At 38.8% G+C, this 18,190-nt stretch overlaps 1 protein-coding gene across 3 annotated transcripts in view; it reads left to right on the forward strand.

Moving 5' to 3' along the window:
- Positions 1–16,996, forward strand: part of PARG (poly(ADP-ribose) glycohydrolase) — a 61,416-nt gene extending 44,420 nt beyond the window's left edge. For all 3 annotated transcript variants that reach the window (XM_004941959.5, XM_421502.8, XM_015288036.4), the window contains 5 exons: positions 3,049–3,127; positions 4,029–4,137; positions 8,154–8,259; positions 12,804–12,932; positions 13,671–16,996. In XM_004941959.5, the coding sequence (XP_004942016.2) occupies positions 3,049–3,127; positions 4,029–4,137; positions 8,154–8,259; positions 12,804–12,932; positions 13,671–13,834 (587 nt within the window). In that variant the 3' untranslated portion in view covers positions 13,835–16,996. The remainder of the gene's footprint in view (positions 1–3,048; positions 3,128–4,028; positions 4,138–8,153; positions 8,260–12,803; positions 12,933–13,670) is intronic.
- Positions 16,997–18,190: the final 1,194 nt, after the last annotated feature.

Here is an 18,190-nt window from a genome sequence, read left to right on the forward strand (position 1 = left end):
ACATATGCTTTCTTCTGAGGTTGGGTGAGGTTTTGTTTATGTAGTGGCTTACTTTTTGGGTTTGAGGAAAGAGATTCATCACAAACATTAACACATCCAGTTTATCCTGTATTGCATTCGGTCTCCCTGCAGCAGCTTATATCCCAGTGGTTCACAGGCAAAAGTGCTGCCCATTGAATACCTATTTTTTATCTGGCATATTTCCAGAGCTTTGCTTATGAAAACCCACTGATTTTCATTAGCCTTGGGTTCCCGGGACATGAATTCAGTGTTTGTGTGATTTCTTTGAGTTTCTCTTCTATTGATTTTTCTATGTATGCGTTTAGTTGTTTGTTTGCTTCTCGATGCTATTGTCATCATACGCTGCACTTTCATAAAAATTAATGAAAACAATGAACCTTTGAGAAAAGCGAGCTTCATCCTTGGACTCATTTAATCTGTCCTTGTCAATATCTTCATTATCCCATCTTTTCTTTCCATATGCGAGACCACAAATACTTCCTTTTCAGAGTTGAAGCTAAAGGCTGTCAGAAGGGTCAAGCACTCCCCTTGTTTGTCTTTTCTTACTATTTACTCAGACACTTTGCTTAAGCGGATCAGTAAATCTCAATTTTGGCTAGGTCAGGAAAAGTCTTAACTGATGATAGATACAGCCTATGATTCAATTAGAAGGCTGACTTTTGAATATCTAAGCTGCCCGCAGTTGTCTTATATGTAAGGATGTGGATGTGTGTGAATATATATAGGCGTATTTTGCCATCACAATTCTTCTGATTTTGGTTTTGCAACAGAAAGTGAATTTCTGGTGAGCAATCTTCTACCATCCCAATCACTTTGATTAGCAGCTTTTCAAAATAGCCTCGGGTGGAGTTTGTTCTTGGCGTCGTTAATCATCTATAAAATCTAAATAAATGATGAGTGATAATAAGGCAGATGAGGTCAAGAAGCACTGATAAGTCTGTTACAGCGGCTTTGTGTAAATAGGGGAAGTGTTGTGAAGTATAAGCAGTATTTTAAACAGTTTTAACAGCTCATGTTTCATATATTTGAGACTACAGGTAGAAAGTGTTCAGATTCCCTTGGCAGACGATGTTAAAAGTGGAATAGTCCTATGTTTCTGATTTTTTCAGTTTTTTTTTTTCTATTTGGAGATTGAAAACCCTTGAGGTTAAATTAAAACGTTTATGTTCACTCACTTCAGTGAAGGCATCACTCTTGTCTGAGTAATCATATTTTTGGTGCCGTCGGTTGCTTTAAATGCTTACAGGTCTTTGTAAACTATTTTTCTGTTATATTTATAGGTGTAATTGCTGGCACAGTCTGTGATTCAGGCATTGCTTAGAAGCTGTCATCCTTTTCTTATGCTGTTGGTAACTTGTGCCAAACTGTGCCTGTATGAGATGGAATTTTCCAAATGAGATATTCTGGTCAATCTGCTACTTTGGAAATTAATCTGAAAATTGTTGAGAGGTTGCAAGCCCTGCGTGGGAAAACCTGATTTTGCTGTGGCATTACTTCAGGGTTTTTCTGTGCACTTTTGCATCCCCAGGTTTTGAAGCAAGGACCTGCAGTTTGGTTAGGCAGGATGAAAGCTGGCTTTTTAACAGAGGGCGAGAGTCATAACGCTTATAGAACGCTCTCCTTGGTCTCAGTAAAGGCTGGAAAGGTACTTTGCATAATAGAGCTAGGATAGCTAAAATTACTAGGTCTTAACAAGCTACTTTCTTACTGCCTTTGATGCTTGTCAAGATAACCTGCTGAGCTTTTAGGCAGAGCAGCTAGGTATGTTCTAGGTGTGGTTTCACGGCTTCCTAGGCTTTTACAGAAGTATCCTCTTGGGAACTGGCCACCACAGCTGGGCTCAGTAGCCTTCCGATACATTTTGTGCTGTGAATTGCAGCAATATCTGAGAATTTGTGTCAGGAACTGCAGAGCAGGAATCATGCTGAGCGAAAGCAAAACAAACTAACAGGAGGAAAAGAGGCGTTATTGCGCAGTGAGCCCTGGAATTTTAGCATCCTACCTATCATAGAATCACTAAGGTTGGAAAAGACCTTTATGATCATCCAGTCCAACCGTCCACCTGTCACCAATATTTCTCACTAAACCATGCTCCTCAGTACAACATGTAAACGTTTCTTGAGCACAAGATCCTTATGTAGAGTTGCCCTCGAGAGCTTGGTGGGCAGCAGGGTAAGGCTGATGCACTGGAAATCTGCTTTGGTTCTTAACGTGGAGCTTCTCTGTAGATGTACAGATTTTAACTTTACGTTAGAAAAATGAAGTTGTTTTGTGGAAACGTACAGCTTGCTTCAGATGCTGTTAAATCTTTTTTCCTCTCGCATTTCCTAAGCTGTCAGCCCAGCTTTCTGCTACCTTGTGATGAGGTAGCGTTGCCATGTTTTAGTAGTGGAGTGACTGTTTCATCATCGTGTTTACAAGTAGTAGCAGTTCTCCATCCTCATTTATCAGAGGGGGAACACTCTCCTTGGCCAGACTCCTCCTGCCTATGTACCTGTAGAACCCCTTTGTTTTATGACACCCTTCTTGTTATTTTTCACATCCCTTGCCAAGTTCAGCTCCATCTGTGCCTTGGCTTTCCTACACATGCAGACAACATCCCTATATTCTTCCCAGGCTACACTTGTATGCTTACACTATTTAGCATACTTAGGTTTAGGTTAAAAAGACAGGGTAGTAGCATGATAACACAACCCTGCTTTCACTTCATTTCCCTCTTTTCCCTCAGTTTAAGCTGCAGTTACTTAACCTGGGAATGGCAAGTTGAAAACTCCTAGTTGTATGTGCGCTGGATGGCAAACGATCTATGTTCATAACATCTGCCACAGAACATCACATTGTATCAAAAACTCTTACTGGTTTCAAGGTGATTTTGTATTGCTGTTTGTAGATATGAACTTCTAGCTTCAGCTGGTGCTTTGGATAGGTGTGTATTCATTCAGAGAAGCATTGATTGCTATGAAAGATTTTACAAGAGAAAAATGTTTACATGTTCTTATATAACATGGGAAATCATTTGTCTTTCAGGTACTGAACAGTACAGTGAGTATACAGGTTATGCAGAAACTTACCGGTGGGCAAGAAGCCATGAAGATAAGACCCCAAGGTGAACTTTCATATCAGTATTTCAAGTGAAGGAATAAACACACATCTTAAACTTAAAAACTTGGTGCTTTGAGAATTTGCCTTACTATAGAATTTTATAGCTTGATCCTACTTTCTTCAGAAGAACCAGCAAGATAAGAAAGTTACTCCTGTTAATCAGTGGTCTTCCTTGCATTACTGATGCTCCTGATGATACCTACCAACGTGTCAGATCTTAAATCAACAGGTTTTAATTATCTGTAATGAACCCAAAATTTTATGAAGATAACTGAACTATGGATTGTAATACGTCCCAGGAGGTTTGACAGTGATACCACGAGTGCTGTGGTGCAGGTGATAATAGCGTGTCAACATAAGAATTAATATCATGAATCTGAGAAGAAATCTCTAAGCACTTGCATTCATTTCCCCAGCAGTGCTTTTGTAGTGAATACATGCAGTAAACCATTTTGTATTGGATGTGGCTTTGCACAACCTGATCTAGTGGGGGGTGTCCCTGCTCAGGAGTGGGGCAGGAGGAGTTGGAACTGGATGATATTTAAAGGTTTCTTCCAACCCAAACAATTCTGTGACTCCATAAATTCTGGAGGAAGATAAAGAGCCAGAGTGCTTTTCTGACCTTGCAGTGTTCCTTTGTACTGAATAAACAGTGCAATTTAATGACACGTGTTTCACATTTCTACTTCTACATTCAGAGTCTAGGCTAGAGGATTTATAAATTTATAGGGGAATCTGTCTCTTTTCTGATGTTATTGTCAGCACCCCATTGCTGTTACAAGCTCACCTTTCTAGTGTCTTCTAATGGAAAAGCTCTGTAGGGAACTGCTCATCTCAGATCATGATTATATGGCCAATATTTAAGAACTAATGTTACTGTTGTCATCTTCTCCCTCCAAATTTAGGGATGAGTGGCAGCGGCGCTACACTGAAATTGTTGCCATAGATGCTTTTCACTTCAGACGTTTCCTTGATCAGTTTGGCCCGGAGAAAATTAGAAGAGAGCTCAACAAGGCAAGTCACTTTTTATAGCAGCCTGCAGCCTAAGGCTGTTTCATTAATGCTCGCAGTACCTTTAAAATATTTTTGTATTTGTGTGTGCCTTCAGTTAAGAAAACTGTTTATCTTCATCTAATGGTGTACTTCAGGGTTTTGGCATCTGTTGTTGTAGTAGAAGCTTGTGGAACAGTGTGGTTTATCCTTTGATACATTGTTCAGATGGACAGTTTACTCCGTCTTCAAAAGTACAAATGAAGTTTGGGTACACGTTTTGCTGACTCTTCTGTATTCTGCTTCTAAGTAATGTTTTGAAGTTCCCTCCACGTGATTGGCTCTGCTGAATCCCATTCAGCCTTTCATTCAAGGTGGAATAGGGGGTACCTCATGTATTACCATAGTGACAGTTCATAAATATGGTGTCACTTGCTTTTCTTCTATCTTCTGGATAATCTTTTGAAGTATTTACACGTTTATCCTTTCATATGTTGACATAACCTTGAGCTGAGATCTGGCAGTCCATAAATTTCTTACCTATTTACGCAGTATTTGTAAGGGCTATTGCAACTGAATGGGTATAGACCTGTCAAACAGCTTGTAGTGATAGGAACTTTTTAGAAGATTGACTAATCAGGCTGGTTCCAATCCTTTAAGCAAAGCTTTTAGACTGACATCCAGAAACAGCACATTTCATATTGATAGTTCTTGTACGTTATCAATGATTACTGTGTATTTAAAGTGGTCAGTCCTTAACCTTATCCTTTGTTAGCTGTATGTGTACAAAACTGAATAGTTAGTTCCAATAGCTTTTGATCATGGTGGTCAAGATTGCCAAGCTCAAGAAATCTTTGACAAAGGAAGCTGGAACTGCAACGAGCATTTTTTTTTCTCTCCACTCCTCTCCCTAATTTGGGATATTGTTATGAGATACCTGAGTTTCTAGGTTGTTCCCAGCCCTTGGTCTCTGCTCTGGACTGTCTGTGGGGTTTTTGTTTGTTCAGCTGATGGCTTTTTTTGCTGCTTCTCTTGAAGATGAAGCAGTCCTTTCCCATCTTTGGAGGCGGTGCTTCTGCATTGATGGATAATTGCCATCAGTGATCTGTCTGTGAGTCTGGGACACTACCTTCCAGCCTGTGCTGATGTTTTCAAAGCCTTTGCTATTATCCCATGCTTAAATTTTGTCATAACGAGAGTTAGTTGGTATCAATCAGCATAAGGCATAGACAGTGAGAGATCTGTGGCCTGTTATAGCAATGCAATGCTCTTTTTACCGTGCAGTTGAGTACAAGAATGTTTATACGCTTACATTATGTAGCATACTTACGTTTAAAATAAAAAGACAGGGTAGTAGCATGCTTATATGATAACAGATGCAGCAGGCCTCTGCTTTTGCTTGGGGTTTAGATGTGAGAGCATGCTACAATTGTTAAGGAGGTCCCCTACTTTCTGTAGTGGAGGAGAGCATGAAATTCTATAGGATGCATTTAAAATAAATTCAGAATAGGGCAGTGTGTTCCTAACTCTCAGCTAGAAAAGGAAAAGGAATGTACCTTATTCTTAACAGTTTATTTTTCCTCCCAGAAATGACGTGCAGCCCTGAAGGACTAATTTAATTTAGCCTTAAAACCTTGGCTTCGTGATTAAAGTAACATTCATCAGCTTGTTTCTTTTTGCTTGGAAATGAAATTAGCCCTGAAAGAGACAGTAAATAAATTTCGTAAACCTCAGTGATATCTTGGTACAAAATTCAGATGATTTACGCTAGTGAATTTATGATCTGCTCACAATTTTCAGTATTATTGATTGGATTTGGATTTTGAGCATAAATTACAGTAGGTACGTGAAGCTTTCATACACTGCGTCAGTCTGGCTGGCGGTGTCTGATGAAGACTTGGGGGTATTTAAAGGACATTTGAAGTGTGAGTAAATGAAATTCTTGTAGTAGTAAAGAGAACCAAGCTTTTCAGAGACTGATGTTTTAACAAATAAAATGTTGTTCAACTGTACTCAGTGGGTTTGGTTCTTTCAGTTTGTTCTAAAATTTATGTTAACCTTACTACTTTTCTTGTGTGTGGGGGGGAAAAAGGTGGTAGAATAGGCTGCAATCTACTGGGGTTTTTTTGTTTCTTTTTATTAAATTAGGACAAGGTAAGCATAAGTATATGCACGCAAGCTGTTAAATATGGATTTATTATGTATTAGTAGGCATAGCTCAGTCTCCGTTTGTTTCCGAAGGCTCTTTTGTCCATCTGTTATTTTAGAGCATTAAGAAATGATTGGAACAACTTGAATCAAGTGATTCTTCTTTCAGCTTACGTTTTCTTAGGAGCCTGTATGGTTTTTCCTCTATAGCATCTACTTGTTTTAAAGAACCAGGTGCTCACTCTGCTTCCATGAAAGGCATCTGAGGCTGACCTTTGTTTCTGGTTCAACTGAAAGCAAGATTAATATTGTCTGAATTCGGCTATTCAGAATGAGGGGAAAAAAATTGGACCTGATTTCAACAATAAGATTTGCAGATACTTTTGTAAGAGATGTCATAGCTCCATCTTTGCTTGGCCCGTGAGATTATTGCCTCATGTAGTCTGTCCGTCTCAATAATTTTTCCAGTTGAAAGTTCCACTTTCCAAATGCTAAAAAAAACAACTGATGTACAGTTGGGCTTGCAGACATAAATGTCATGGAGCATGTTTTGATGACCACTGACTAATAATAATAACATTAAAAGTGACAGGTTCATACTTATCAAGAAATGCATCCCTAAAAATTATGGTGTACAGAGGAGTTGTGTTTCAAGCAGTGTTAGCTTTGAGATCTATATGGGACAATTTTAAATGAAAGCAAACCACTTGCTTCTAGGTAACGTGAGATGCCATATGTCTAGAGCTGCATACAACTTCAGGCACAGTCATTCCTGTAGTTCAATAGGAACAGCTTTTCTGCTTCCTCATACAAAAGCAATTGCTTTAAAACTGTGCAAAGAACTTACACGTTTCTGTATCAAAAGGTGAAAACTACTTAAAATGCACCCGTGCATTCTTTCTTTTCTGGAAAATGATTAAGCTTTGTCCTCGGTTTACAATGAAACTAAAATCATAGAGGAACATTTACTTAGATGGCCTCTTCATTGGAAGTCCTTCCAAGCACTTACAGACTTCTTAGTGTGTCTGACGAGACAGGGTTTCGTTGTTTCTTTCCTGGCTAGCTGAGAATTATGTGCCCGTTAAGTAAAAGCTGTGAAGAAGATGGCATCCTGCTGCAGTCCCAATCCATTTCGCTTGCTGGAAGGACTTAGCTCACTCAGTTATTTAGTATTTATTTATACAAGCATGCTTTGGACACTGAGGACGCTAATAACAGATCTGACTTGAGCACTCCTTCTGCAGATGCTGAGTTGTTGTACACTGGTATATTGTAAGCAAGTCTGAATTTACAGCTTACATCAGATCTGTACCAAACAACGTTCCATCATCTTTGTCCTGCTGAAAAACTTTTGAGAGAGATTTGGCTTTTCTTCTGTACACAGAAGCGCCTGCTTTTTCTCAAGATTTTCTACTGATCTGACTTCTTTCTCCCATTCTTATTTACTGTTTTAGACTTGTGTTCTATTGTTGAGGATTCATTGTAGAGGAATTATGGCAATACTGGCCACAGCAGTTGAACTGTCATGTCTCTTAGTAGTACCAAAAAGATGTGATGTAACCTACTGTTAAAAGTTAGATTCTCTGTTCTAGCTGTTCTGTAAACTTGCCTATAGTTTTCAAATCCCTGGAAATCTGCACCTGCACTTAATTTTTACCTTGGATCCAAATAAGGCAAAATTATTCTTGCCTTAAAAGGATGCCTAAGTAAAGAATTTATTCTTTAACTGCTACTACGGTTTACTTTTAACTTAATGGAAGATTAATGGTATATTGAGATTATTTGATATTTTTATTGTTGGAAGACAACAGTGATTGTTATCATTTAGTTGTTTGAAAATAATGCACCAGGGTGCCTGTCAGCTTCATCTTCTGACTCTTGTCTGCCTGCAGGCCTACTGTGGCTTCTCTAGACCCAACGTTCCACCGCAAAATCTCTCTGCAATAGCCACAGGAAACTGGGGATGTGGTGCCTTTGGAGGGGACTCCAGATTGAAAGGTAAACTATAGCAAGGTATTAAGATTCAAATGAATCCATGAACTTAAGATTTTGATTTTTGATCGTATTCTTTCTGGGGGCCAAGTACATTTTTTGGTTTTGTTCAGCACAAATAAATTGTAACCAAGAATTCAAGTAGTAGTTAAACTGTCTGTAGACCTGGTTCGTTAACTTTGATCTTTGGACATGACTGTTGTGACCTTAAATACTAAAAATGCACGCTGTTTTTGTATACTATTTTCAGTTTAAACTTTGAAATATCTACAATGGTATCTGAACTGCCAGGTTTACGAGCTCTTGTAGCACTGAAAACTTCAAAACCACGGAGATGGAATATTTGTTCACTCTCATTTTAACTCTCAGTTAGGTAACTGTTAATCTTTCTGAACCAGTCTTTACAGCCTTTGCTTAAAAATTAATATCTCTGCAAAGCTGTTCAAAGTACTCGGTCATCTGAAAGGTTCCAGAAACTTGCTGGCAAGTTGAATGTTTCGTTCTGTGATACATTGCAGTATGCTAGAGAGGCTGTCAGTCACTGGGGCATGCTTTCTTTCCTGACTCACCTGCTATCATCTCTCACTTTCTCGTGTTCTTTTGTTTTTAATTAGAGTATATCTAGTGCAGCAGATATCACGTGCCTACTACATTCATGTAAGACTTTTTTCCAATCAAGAAATGGCAGATCCTGACACTTAAATTGATAACCTGATTTATGGAATTATAAGTTTAAGTTAACATTTTGGTTATTTTCAAACTTGTGGGAAGTATTTAAAATTTGTTTTTCTGAACAACTTTGAGGGGGGTACATTACCAGACAATCACTAGGCTACTAATTTCCATCAGTTTTCTGTCCAGTTGTGGTTTGTTCATTGAGAATCTATTTTTCTCTCAATACTCATTGCCTTGCTGACAGCTGTTTCTTATTTGTTAGACAAAATGGGTCGCCGTGTACAGACCTACAATACCAAATATAGGTTCTGATCATACTTGATTATGATTCATGCTAGGAAGGTTTAATACATGTTCTGATTTGCGTAAGATCTCAATTGTAGTATCTCTTTTTTTATGAGTTTCCAATTAAAACAAAACTACAAACCATACTGTTCATCCGATCGAAGTTGTTACTTATTCAATGCTGGATGTAACTTTTAGTATAGAGTTGCTCACTGGAGGGCTTGACTTTGTTGCCTATCAGTCAGAACTCAAAAGTGAGATATGCTGACAAAGACCAGGAAAGCTGAGTCCATTTGAGGAGGAAGCCCATAAGAGATGTCTTAGCCGACAAAGAAATGAGCCCTGAGTTGCTGAGTCTATAAATCTACTGTGAACTTTCAGATAACTTTCAGTTAAGTTAAAATTAAACTAAAAGCTCAAAACATTGTTTTTTCTCTGGTTTTTGGGTCAACCTTGTTTCCCTCCCACCCACCCATTTGTCAGAATTAACAATTGACAGCCAGTGCTAGTGTTACGAAAATGCTCATTTGAAGCTATGATTGTACTCTCACGTCATCTCCTCTTCTTTTGCTAGGCCTTAAAAAAAAGAACACCTCACTTCAACCATATTCTTCTTGGAAAGCAAGCTTGATTTCTTAGTTGACACTGCAAAATTAATACTTGATAAAGAGAATTAATTGACAGTGATGCGCTATTGGGTATGGAGCTAGTCTTTAATATGTGACATTTTTCTTCAAGCCAATTCTAACTGGAAATAAAATTTTCTCATTTTGGAACATGTTTTAAACCTCTGAGATTATCAATATCACAATTTATGGAACCCAAAGTAGCAGTGTTGATCACACAGGCTTGGCAGTGTATTGAAAATGACAATTTCCATAGTTTAAAATGTTTTGCATGTAACATTCTTACATTTGAAAGGATGTTGGTGTTTATCTATTGTCTGGATCTGTAACAGAGGCTTCAGAACAACCAAGTAGTTTGATGTAATCAGACATAATTGAGTAAGTTCCATTATGCAGTATTGCATTGGCTTTTTGGATCATCAGATAAGCATATTTACAATCAAGGTCACAGATGATGAGAAAGAAGCCTTCATGGGGAAGGAAAAAAATATTTGGCTTTATGAATTGAGAACCCAATAAATAAATGAGACATATTTCAGCTTGGTTAGGAATATTTCCTTAGTGTGGACCATAGGACTTGAAATGCTGAAGAAATACGTTCATCTGATTGGGAAAAGTTGGAAGATATTGTCTTGTTTCTGAAGCCAGAGGATGATTTAAGAATTTACAGCTACAGGGTTCTGTGCAACTGTCTGAAAGGCTTTTTTAAAGTGTTTTGTTACTGAAAATGCAAAAGAGATTATCTGTATTGAGTCATCTCATAAATACATAAATTTAACTTGTAACAAATATGAGAAAGTACTATTTTTGTGACTTAGCATTACGTATCTGAACAAATAAGGTTCAAGAGGAAGGGTCTATTGAAGTATTTGTTTTATGCTGAAGGCTTGGGCTCAGTGGGTGGCAGAAAAAGGTATTCCTTCAGGTGCAGTTCCTGAAGAATTAAGTTAGATCGCATCTGATCAGCCAAGAGAGCCCCAGTCCCCTGTACCCCAGGATCTGGTGGTCTTTTCTGTATCAGTAGCATGGATGTTTCAGATGGTGCTGCATTGTATTAACACTCAAAAGACTGACTCTTACAGAAATTTTGACTCTCATTTCATGAGATTTATAGGGAGTCAAAATAAATAGTGGAGTACTTGTAATATTTCTTGTGTGAAGTGAAAGTCTGGGTGAGGAGCTACGAGATAAGGTTCAGTAGCTTGTGGTAGCAATGGTAATGGGAGGATGGTTGGACTAGATGATCTTGTAGGTCCTTTCCAGCCTTGTGATTCTGTGATTCTATAAACTGTGTTGTTTGTTTGGAATTAATATGAAGATTCATTAGATTCTGTTCCCCTGTGCGAGCTAGTTAATTAGGCCCTTTAAAAGCTGAACTACTGAAGCTTTACCAAATCTACAGCTGGTTCGGTAGTTTAATTAAATACCATTCCCAGGTTGAGATTAATTTCACATGTGCTTCATGTAATTTATAATTTTAGCTATGGGTCTACAAGGCTTTTGATTAAAGAATGTAATATTTAAAGTCTCTTTTCGTAGCTAAGCTATGACAAGCTTTCAATTTAGCTTCTGTTAGGTGGTAATGCAGTGCATATGCTGTTTTATTTAGAATAAAATCTTTCCTTTTCTACCCAATAAGTACAGATAATTAAAGTGTGACTGATATAGTCATTATGAGGATGAACACTGAAGCTGTACCCGTGGGCTCTGAAACAAGTAGCAACAGATTAAATAGTTTATGGGAGTTTGTTATTTGGACTGATGTAACATAATCTTAAAAGAGTGTGCCATTGATGATACGTGCCTGTGACAGTCCAACCTCACAGTACTGCTTGGGGAAAAAGCTGTGCTATTTAATAGTTGGGTGCTGCCTCAAAGGGTCTGGTTTTTTTACTTCTCCCCTCCCCAGGTGCTCTTCCTTACATCAGTTAAGGCTCTCAGTAAACACATCACTCAGCCAACTCAACTGCTTGTCTTGCAGAGAGCAGTTAGCTTTTACTCTTTTGTCAGAGAACTTTTTTGCCAGGTTGGTGAATGGAGTTGGCTCAGTGGAGATGCAAATGAGTACCTGGGGGCTGCAACAGTAAGAAGGGACCAGAGCCACTCTCTCCAGTTGCAGCAGATCATTATCTTGGCTCAGCTAGGTTATTGGACAGTATCCCAGATAATTTCCCAAGGTAAATCTTCAACAATCTGTTTCCAAGATAAGAAGCATTCTTGTTCCTTTTCCCTACAGGCAAAGCCAGTCTACTCTGTAGCATTCCCCTTTGCCAGAACATGAGATGCAGCTTGGTTCAGGGAATTTGACACAAAACTGGAAATTAACTACAGTTGCATTGCTGACATCATCGCCTCTCTTCTTAGAGGTCACACACAATGATATTTCATGCTGTGCACTTTCATTGTGGGCAAAACAGACACCTTAGATTGTATGGTAGAATCACAGATCTCCACTTGGGAGATTAAAAAAAAACCAACAAATTGGTCAGCTCCTGCTTTTTGTGGCTTATGTCCTTATGAAAGGATTAGCTCCGTTCCTTCAGAAGGAAAGAGGAGAATGTAAGTTCTATTCTGACCTCATCTAAATTGCTTAAACCCAGGATTATATCAGGATGCTCTGGGTTTTTTTTATGTCGTTGGACATGTTTATTTGTTACCTAATGGCTGTATGCAGCTTAGGGCTAGGCAGGACAGACTTCAATTTTTGTATTATATATGTGTATATGTATATATATGGATTTAAGGATATTGTTTATCTGGAAAGTTATCTCTAGTGGCTCCATCAGAATACTTCAACACTCTGAGCTGCTTTATTTTAAAAGTGAAAGTAACTTTCTATGTGTTGTTGCCATTGCTTTGCAGTGTTCACCTGAACATGAGTGGTATCATTATTTGCTGCAAGGCAAAACACAGCATAAGTTTTACATTAATGCATGTAATTTTTTTTTCCCCTTCTTCTTTCAGCCTTAATACAGATATTGGCAGCTGCTGAGTCTGGACGTGATATTGTTTATTTTACCTTTGGAGATGTGGAGCTGATGCGAGATATTTACAGTATGCATACTTTTCTCTGTGAGAAGAACCAAACTGTTGGTGAGCATAAGGAAATCTTTTCATTCATGCAGACTACTGTGTAACGAGAAATTACCCAGTAAGAATTACTGTCATCAAGTCCTGAGCCCAAGTAAATGGTCTTGGTTTATTGGCACCTGTTTTCAGAGTGGGGAGCTCTCCTGATACAGAGTCAACTGAACAACATTAATCTGACTTCTAGAATCCTAGAATAACTTACTTAGGAATTCTTTTCCGGAATTAAGAAAATACAGATGTTGTAGATGGAAGACTTGCAGAAGTTTTTTGATACCACTTTAAAGGCTTAAAAAAATCCGCTTATACATTCTTAGTATGGATGGGAGTTACAGTGCTTTTGGCTTGATTTTATAAGAAAAATCAGTAGTCAGATTTGTTATTCATCTACAGTACAAGAAAAGCAGTGTATGCACTGCCCCACTGTAATTTTAAAGAGTCTTTACTTTCTAGGACGAAAGTAGGAAGCTTGGTAACTGACAGTACGTTTGTAAGTGGTACATATGGAAATGAATGTTTGGATAGCCTGTGCGGAGAGCTGAGCAGAAAGAGGAGGGAGTCTGCCCTGTGTTATGAGAAACTTGGAAACAGCAGGGTGTTCCTTGTGCAGTTGTCTACTTCCTCTTTCACTACTCATTTAGAGATGTCACTTGACACTGTTTCACACATTTCTAGTCTTCAGTTGCAGCCATACATTCTTCATAGCACATTTCCTTAAATACAGTCTTTGTTTTCATTTTCAAGGGGACGTTTATAGGCTGCTACTCAGATACTACAATGAGGAATGCAGAACCTGTTCTACTTCAGGACCAGAAGTCAAGCTGTACTCTTTCATATATAACACCATCGAGTCCTATGCAGATTCTACAGATGATGATGAAGAAAAAGGGCTGTGCTTTGAAGATTAAGATAAATGTATTCAATCAGAATATTGTTCAACTCCTCCCACTCGTATATTGTTTGAGTTGCTGAGTGGAAAGTATGAATTGGATAACTTAATACATATTGATTGCATTGGTAGTTATCAAACATCCAAAAATCAGCCTTTCAGAGGCTAGATAACTTGTTTGATGGCTTCGTACATGATTGTTCATGTGTGTGCAGAAAGGATTTCTCTGGTAAATCTGGTTTGCATTACACCTTGTTTAGCAGGAGATTTTGTGAACGCTTGTATTTGAATCAAGATACTGCTGAAAGACTTCAAAGATGTCTGTATCTAGACTTCTTGCTGAGCATAGTGCTGGAGTACATGGAGCCATATAACCCCAGAATGATTTTAGAGAGAAACATTGTAATTATTGTTCTTATTGAAAGTTGTAACCATTTGATTACCTCCTTAAGACTGCCACGGTACTTTCATTGCTCTTATCAAAATTTTCATACATTCAGTTTAAAATGTCCTGGTTTTAATATACTTTGTAATAAATGGCTACATGTGAAGATTTTGGAGGAGCTATAATGCATTTCAGAACTGCATTATCTTGGTCAAATTAGAAAAAGTTATCATGAAGAAGCAGAGAGAGTCTGAAGAGCAGACGGGTGGGAAAATGGGATATGTGATCAGAGTTAGAAGCAGAAGGAAACATTCATATATTAAACTTTTAAAGCTGTTCTGTTGGTGCTATCTGTTACAACACTGAACAAGGTCATAAGCATATTACTATACGTAAGTTCCTCAAGGATCACTGTTGTTGGCAACTTCATTTGAATTAAGGTCTGCTGTAATTTTGTTGATATTCTCGTATCAGTTCTCCCTTATTGCAGTATGTGCTTTAGATCCTTGTGGGAAAACACTTGGAAGCCACTTGCATATTAGTGGGAGGAAAGCCCAGGCTACAGATAAAAACTTAAGGTCTTGTGAGGAATTTGCACCTGTGTCGTCTTAGGGGTGGGAATAGCAATATTGGAAAGAGGTCAGAAGATCTGTAAAAACTGTTTTTAGTGTCTCTGTGAATACCAAATCACTGTTTCTGTAGTAGGTTAATATTTTACACAAAACTACAGATAAGTAGGTGAAAAAAACTTTCTAGGTCTACATACAGGGCCGATTCAGTGAAACATTTTCTGTTAGTAATTAAACCCAACTTAAGTTTAGGCCAAAATTGCTAAGTTTAACCCCTTCTGTATCAGATCTGCCCGATCCATCGTAGCTGCTCTCTGAGCAATGCAAGTAACAGCAGCAGGAAATGTAGTGAGCTCTGGCTCTAGTATTGACAAATCCTTTTGGTTGGTGTCTGATAAAACATCTCCAAGCCTGAAACATGACCTACTAATTACATAGTGGAAGCTGTTGGTAGTCTGGCTAGCAGTAAGGCACTCATTGCTCGAGCTGCCCTGGTGGAAGAGCAGTAGCAAATTGTTTGGGTCATTTACAAATGACTTCAGAGTGCTACACCATTGCATCAGTGCTGCAGTGGGCCGCTGGGAAGCGTTGCTTCAGATGTGACACACGGCAGCTTGGCTGATTTTGTCCTATTATTCCTGCCAGCTATGGTTTTCTTCACACACATCCATGTCGAGGAAAAGATTTACAATAGAATTTCAGGCCTGTCCTGGTGTTTGCAACTTGTATCCTCTAACTTTGTAGAAATCTCTTCTTGTTGTGTTTTCACGTTGTCTGAGATTCTGGCAATGGCAGAACTTCTACATGCAGTGCTGATGACAAATGTACCTGATTGATTAAGTCTTGACACAGAGTTGGTGCTACCTGCCACATCTGCACCGTACTACTCAGGATTTCCTCTAGAAAAGGTGAACAGAATTTGTTCCTAACCAACTGGAAAAAAAACAGAGCAAAAAGTTTTAGGTGGCCAGATGTGACTTCCCTTTTACTGTAGATGCATGCATCTTTATTAGTGCAATATTGATTTGTGTTGTGAGGGGAAATTATTTTTTTTGTTTATGAAAACTGTACCGAATAAGATGGCGTAAAATTTGAGTTTGGCTCTAGAAACAAAAAATATATATTTAGTTTTGGGAAGATTCTCTGAAGTTCATATAATAGCGTGTTCAGTTACGTCTTTGGAGTGTCAGCTATTTCTAGGAGGTTCCTAGTGCTGTCAGCTTTGATTTCACTGATACTGGAGACCTTTCAAATGGGAAAGAACAGCTTCTGAGATTGCTCTTTAGGGTATGTTTCCCTCTTAATTTTTACCTATGAAATACAACTACATGGATGGGAGAAAAAGAGAATTTGTTCTCTGTTTAACGTCATCTGAGTAAGAATGATCTGTCCCACATTCTGCCTTGTGTCCCTGCACTCACAAGGGGCAGCTCTGTGAGAACTCTTGGAGTATGACTTTGCATGCAGGCTGGAGATGACATTTTTCTTGGTTTGTTTTGTTTTTCTGGACGATAAAAAGGCGAGTTGAAGAGTTACCAATGGTGTTAGGTTGCCATGGCTTTGGAATTCAATAAGCGCTGAAGTGCCCGGAGTGCTGCGTGGGGAAGGAGGGATTTTGAATGAGCCCAGCATGTACTCTGCACCTCCCTTTTTCTATCCAACTACCACTCAACATTTTATAACCTACCTGAAGTGTTTTCTTTAGCTGGAGACGTGTTCTGGTGCTTTGTTGGAGATAGCATGGAACAGAAGGCCCGATGCTCTTTGCAGCCTAGCGAGCTTCATCTCCACACTTCTTGAAACCTAGAAACCTGTTTATGGAGTATTGTTCTTTTTTTTATCATTACTTTAAGGATGTTTGTTATATGTTTTCAGATAAAAATAAACTTCCTACCGAAACTATTGTTTTATATTCGTTTTAGCAGCTAAACTGAATGCTTGGTATGAAACAAAAGGCAGTCATTTAGATTGCAGTCTTGCCTCCTAGTAAAGTTTGGTGTCGGAGTGCTGCTCTTTGTTCTACAGCTCTGGCACCTAAACTCCTCGGTTATGAGGTGTTCTTATGAGTACCCACTTCTGTATATATTAATTTATAAACTGATGAACTGTTCCTGACATTCTTCTAAACTACACTTTATGCATCATTATATTATATTGATTTTTCTGGATCTGTATGCTAATGTTTACATGATTTTTTGTAGGAATACAATTAAAAAAATGGATTGAAGCAATGTGGTCTGCTCTGTCTTACAACATACTTCCAGGACTGAGGAATTCCGGTCCATCTGAATGCACATGGCCCAAAAGTAGTTGTATTGACTGCCAATGCGGCATTTGTAGTAAATCTACGATATTATTTTGAGAGAATTATTAATTTGTTCATACTGTACACTATTGTAGCAGTTGATTCATTGTGCTTAGTATTTTTAAAAGGAAGGAACTGTTGCAAATTTGGATTAGTCTTAAGAGAGCGTGAGGGCAGCTGAAACATCAGCCCCTGAGAGCAGCTCCTCAATTAGAGAGACCCTCTCGATGACCACTCCTTGCTGTTGTTGCGCCTTCTTGCAGTTGCTCCCTATTTTCTGACTTATTTATGCCTCTGTTCATCTCCTAAGAGTAAGTGCCATACCCAAAGTCACTGTGCATTAGCTAAGTTAAAGAATAAATTCATATAGTGTGTTTACTGAAGGAAACTCTGGGACAGGTGGAATTGTACTTGTGATGCTCACAACACTTGAGTTTTCAAAAGCAAAGAAAACGGGAAGGCTGATCCTCAAGCACTGCTTGTTCCTGGTTTTAGATTTAATCTTTCCCGTGTGAATGGTCAAAATAACCAATTGGCTCATGGTGACATCAAGTGTTGGACAGCCTGGGGATGGCACCTCTGGTAGCATGATGGCTGGATAGAAAAGGGTTGGTGTGTTATAAGCTGTAAGTATAGGGAACCAGGAGAAGGGTATGTTTTTGATAAAAGTGAAAGCATCCAGAAAGCCATCTTTTTAACTAAAAGTTCAGTGTTTATGATCTTGTTTTGTGCTGACAGTGTTTCATGTTCGTTTATCATTGCTTAAGTGAATCTGACCTGGGAACCACGTAGGAGGTATCTGTCACTGATAGCTCCATTACAGCAATACCATCAATTTCTGCTTAACGGAGCTGTCATGCTGGGGTTAGATTGCCCGGTTCTGGCAGGTAGCACACAGAACACTGTAAAAGGAAGCTCTGGTATGTTCCAAGTCCTGATAATACTGTGGTGCAGTGCTGTGAGGCTTATGGATGCGGGGACACAGGCACCACGCTGTGCGTGCTGAGTGAGATATACGCTGCAGCAGCTTGAAGAAGCTGACCCAAACTGCTGGGAGTGCAGGTTGTTAATGCATGGTACAGATACTGCGTTATCTTTACCGTCTGACTTTGCTGG

This window comes from Gallus gallus, chromosome 6, assembly GCF_016699485.2.
Source record: "Gallus gallus isolate bGalGal1 chromosome 6, bGalGal1.mat.broiler.GRCg7b, whole genome shotgun sequence".
Lineage (NCBI taxonomy): Eukaryota > Metazoa > Chordata > Aves > Galliformes > Phasianidae > Gallus > Gallus gallus.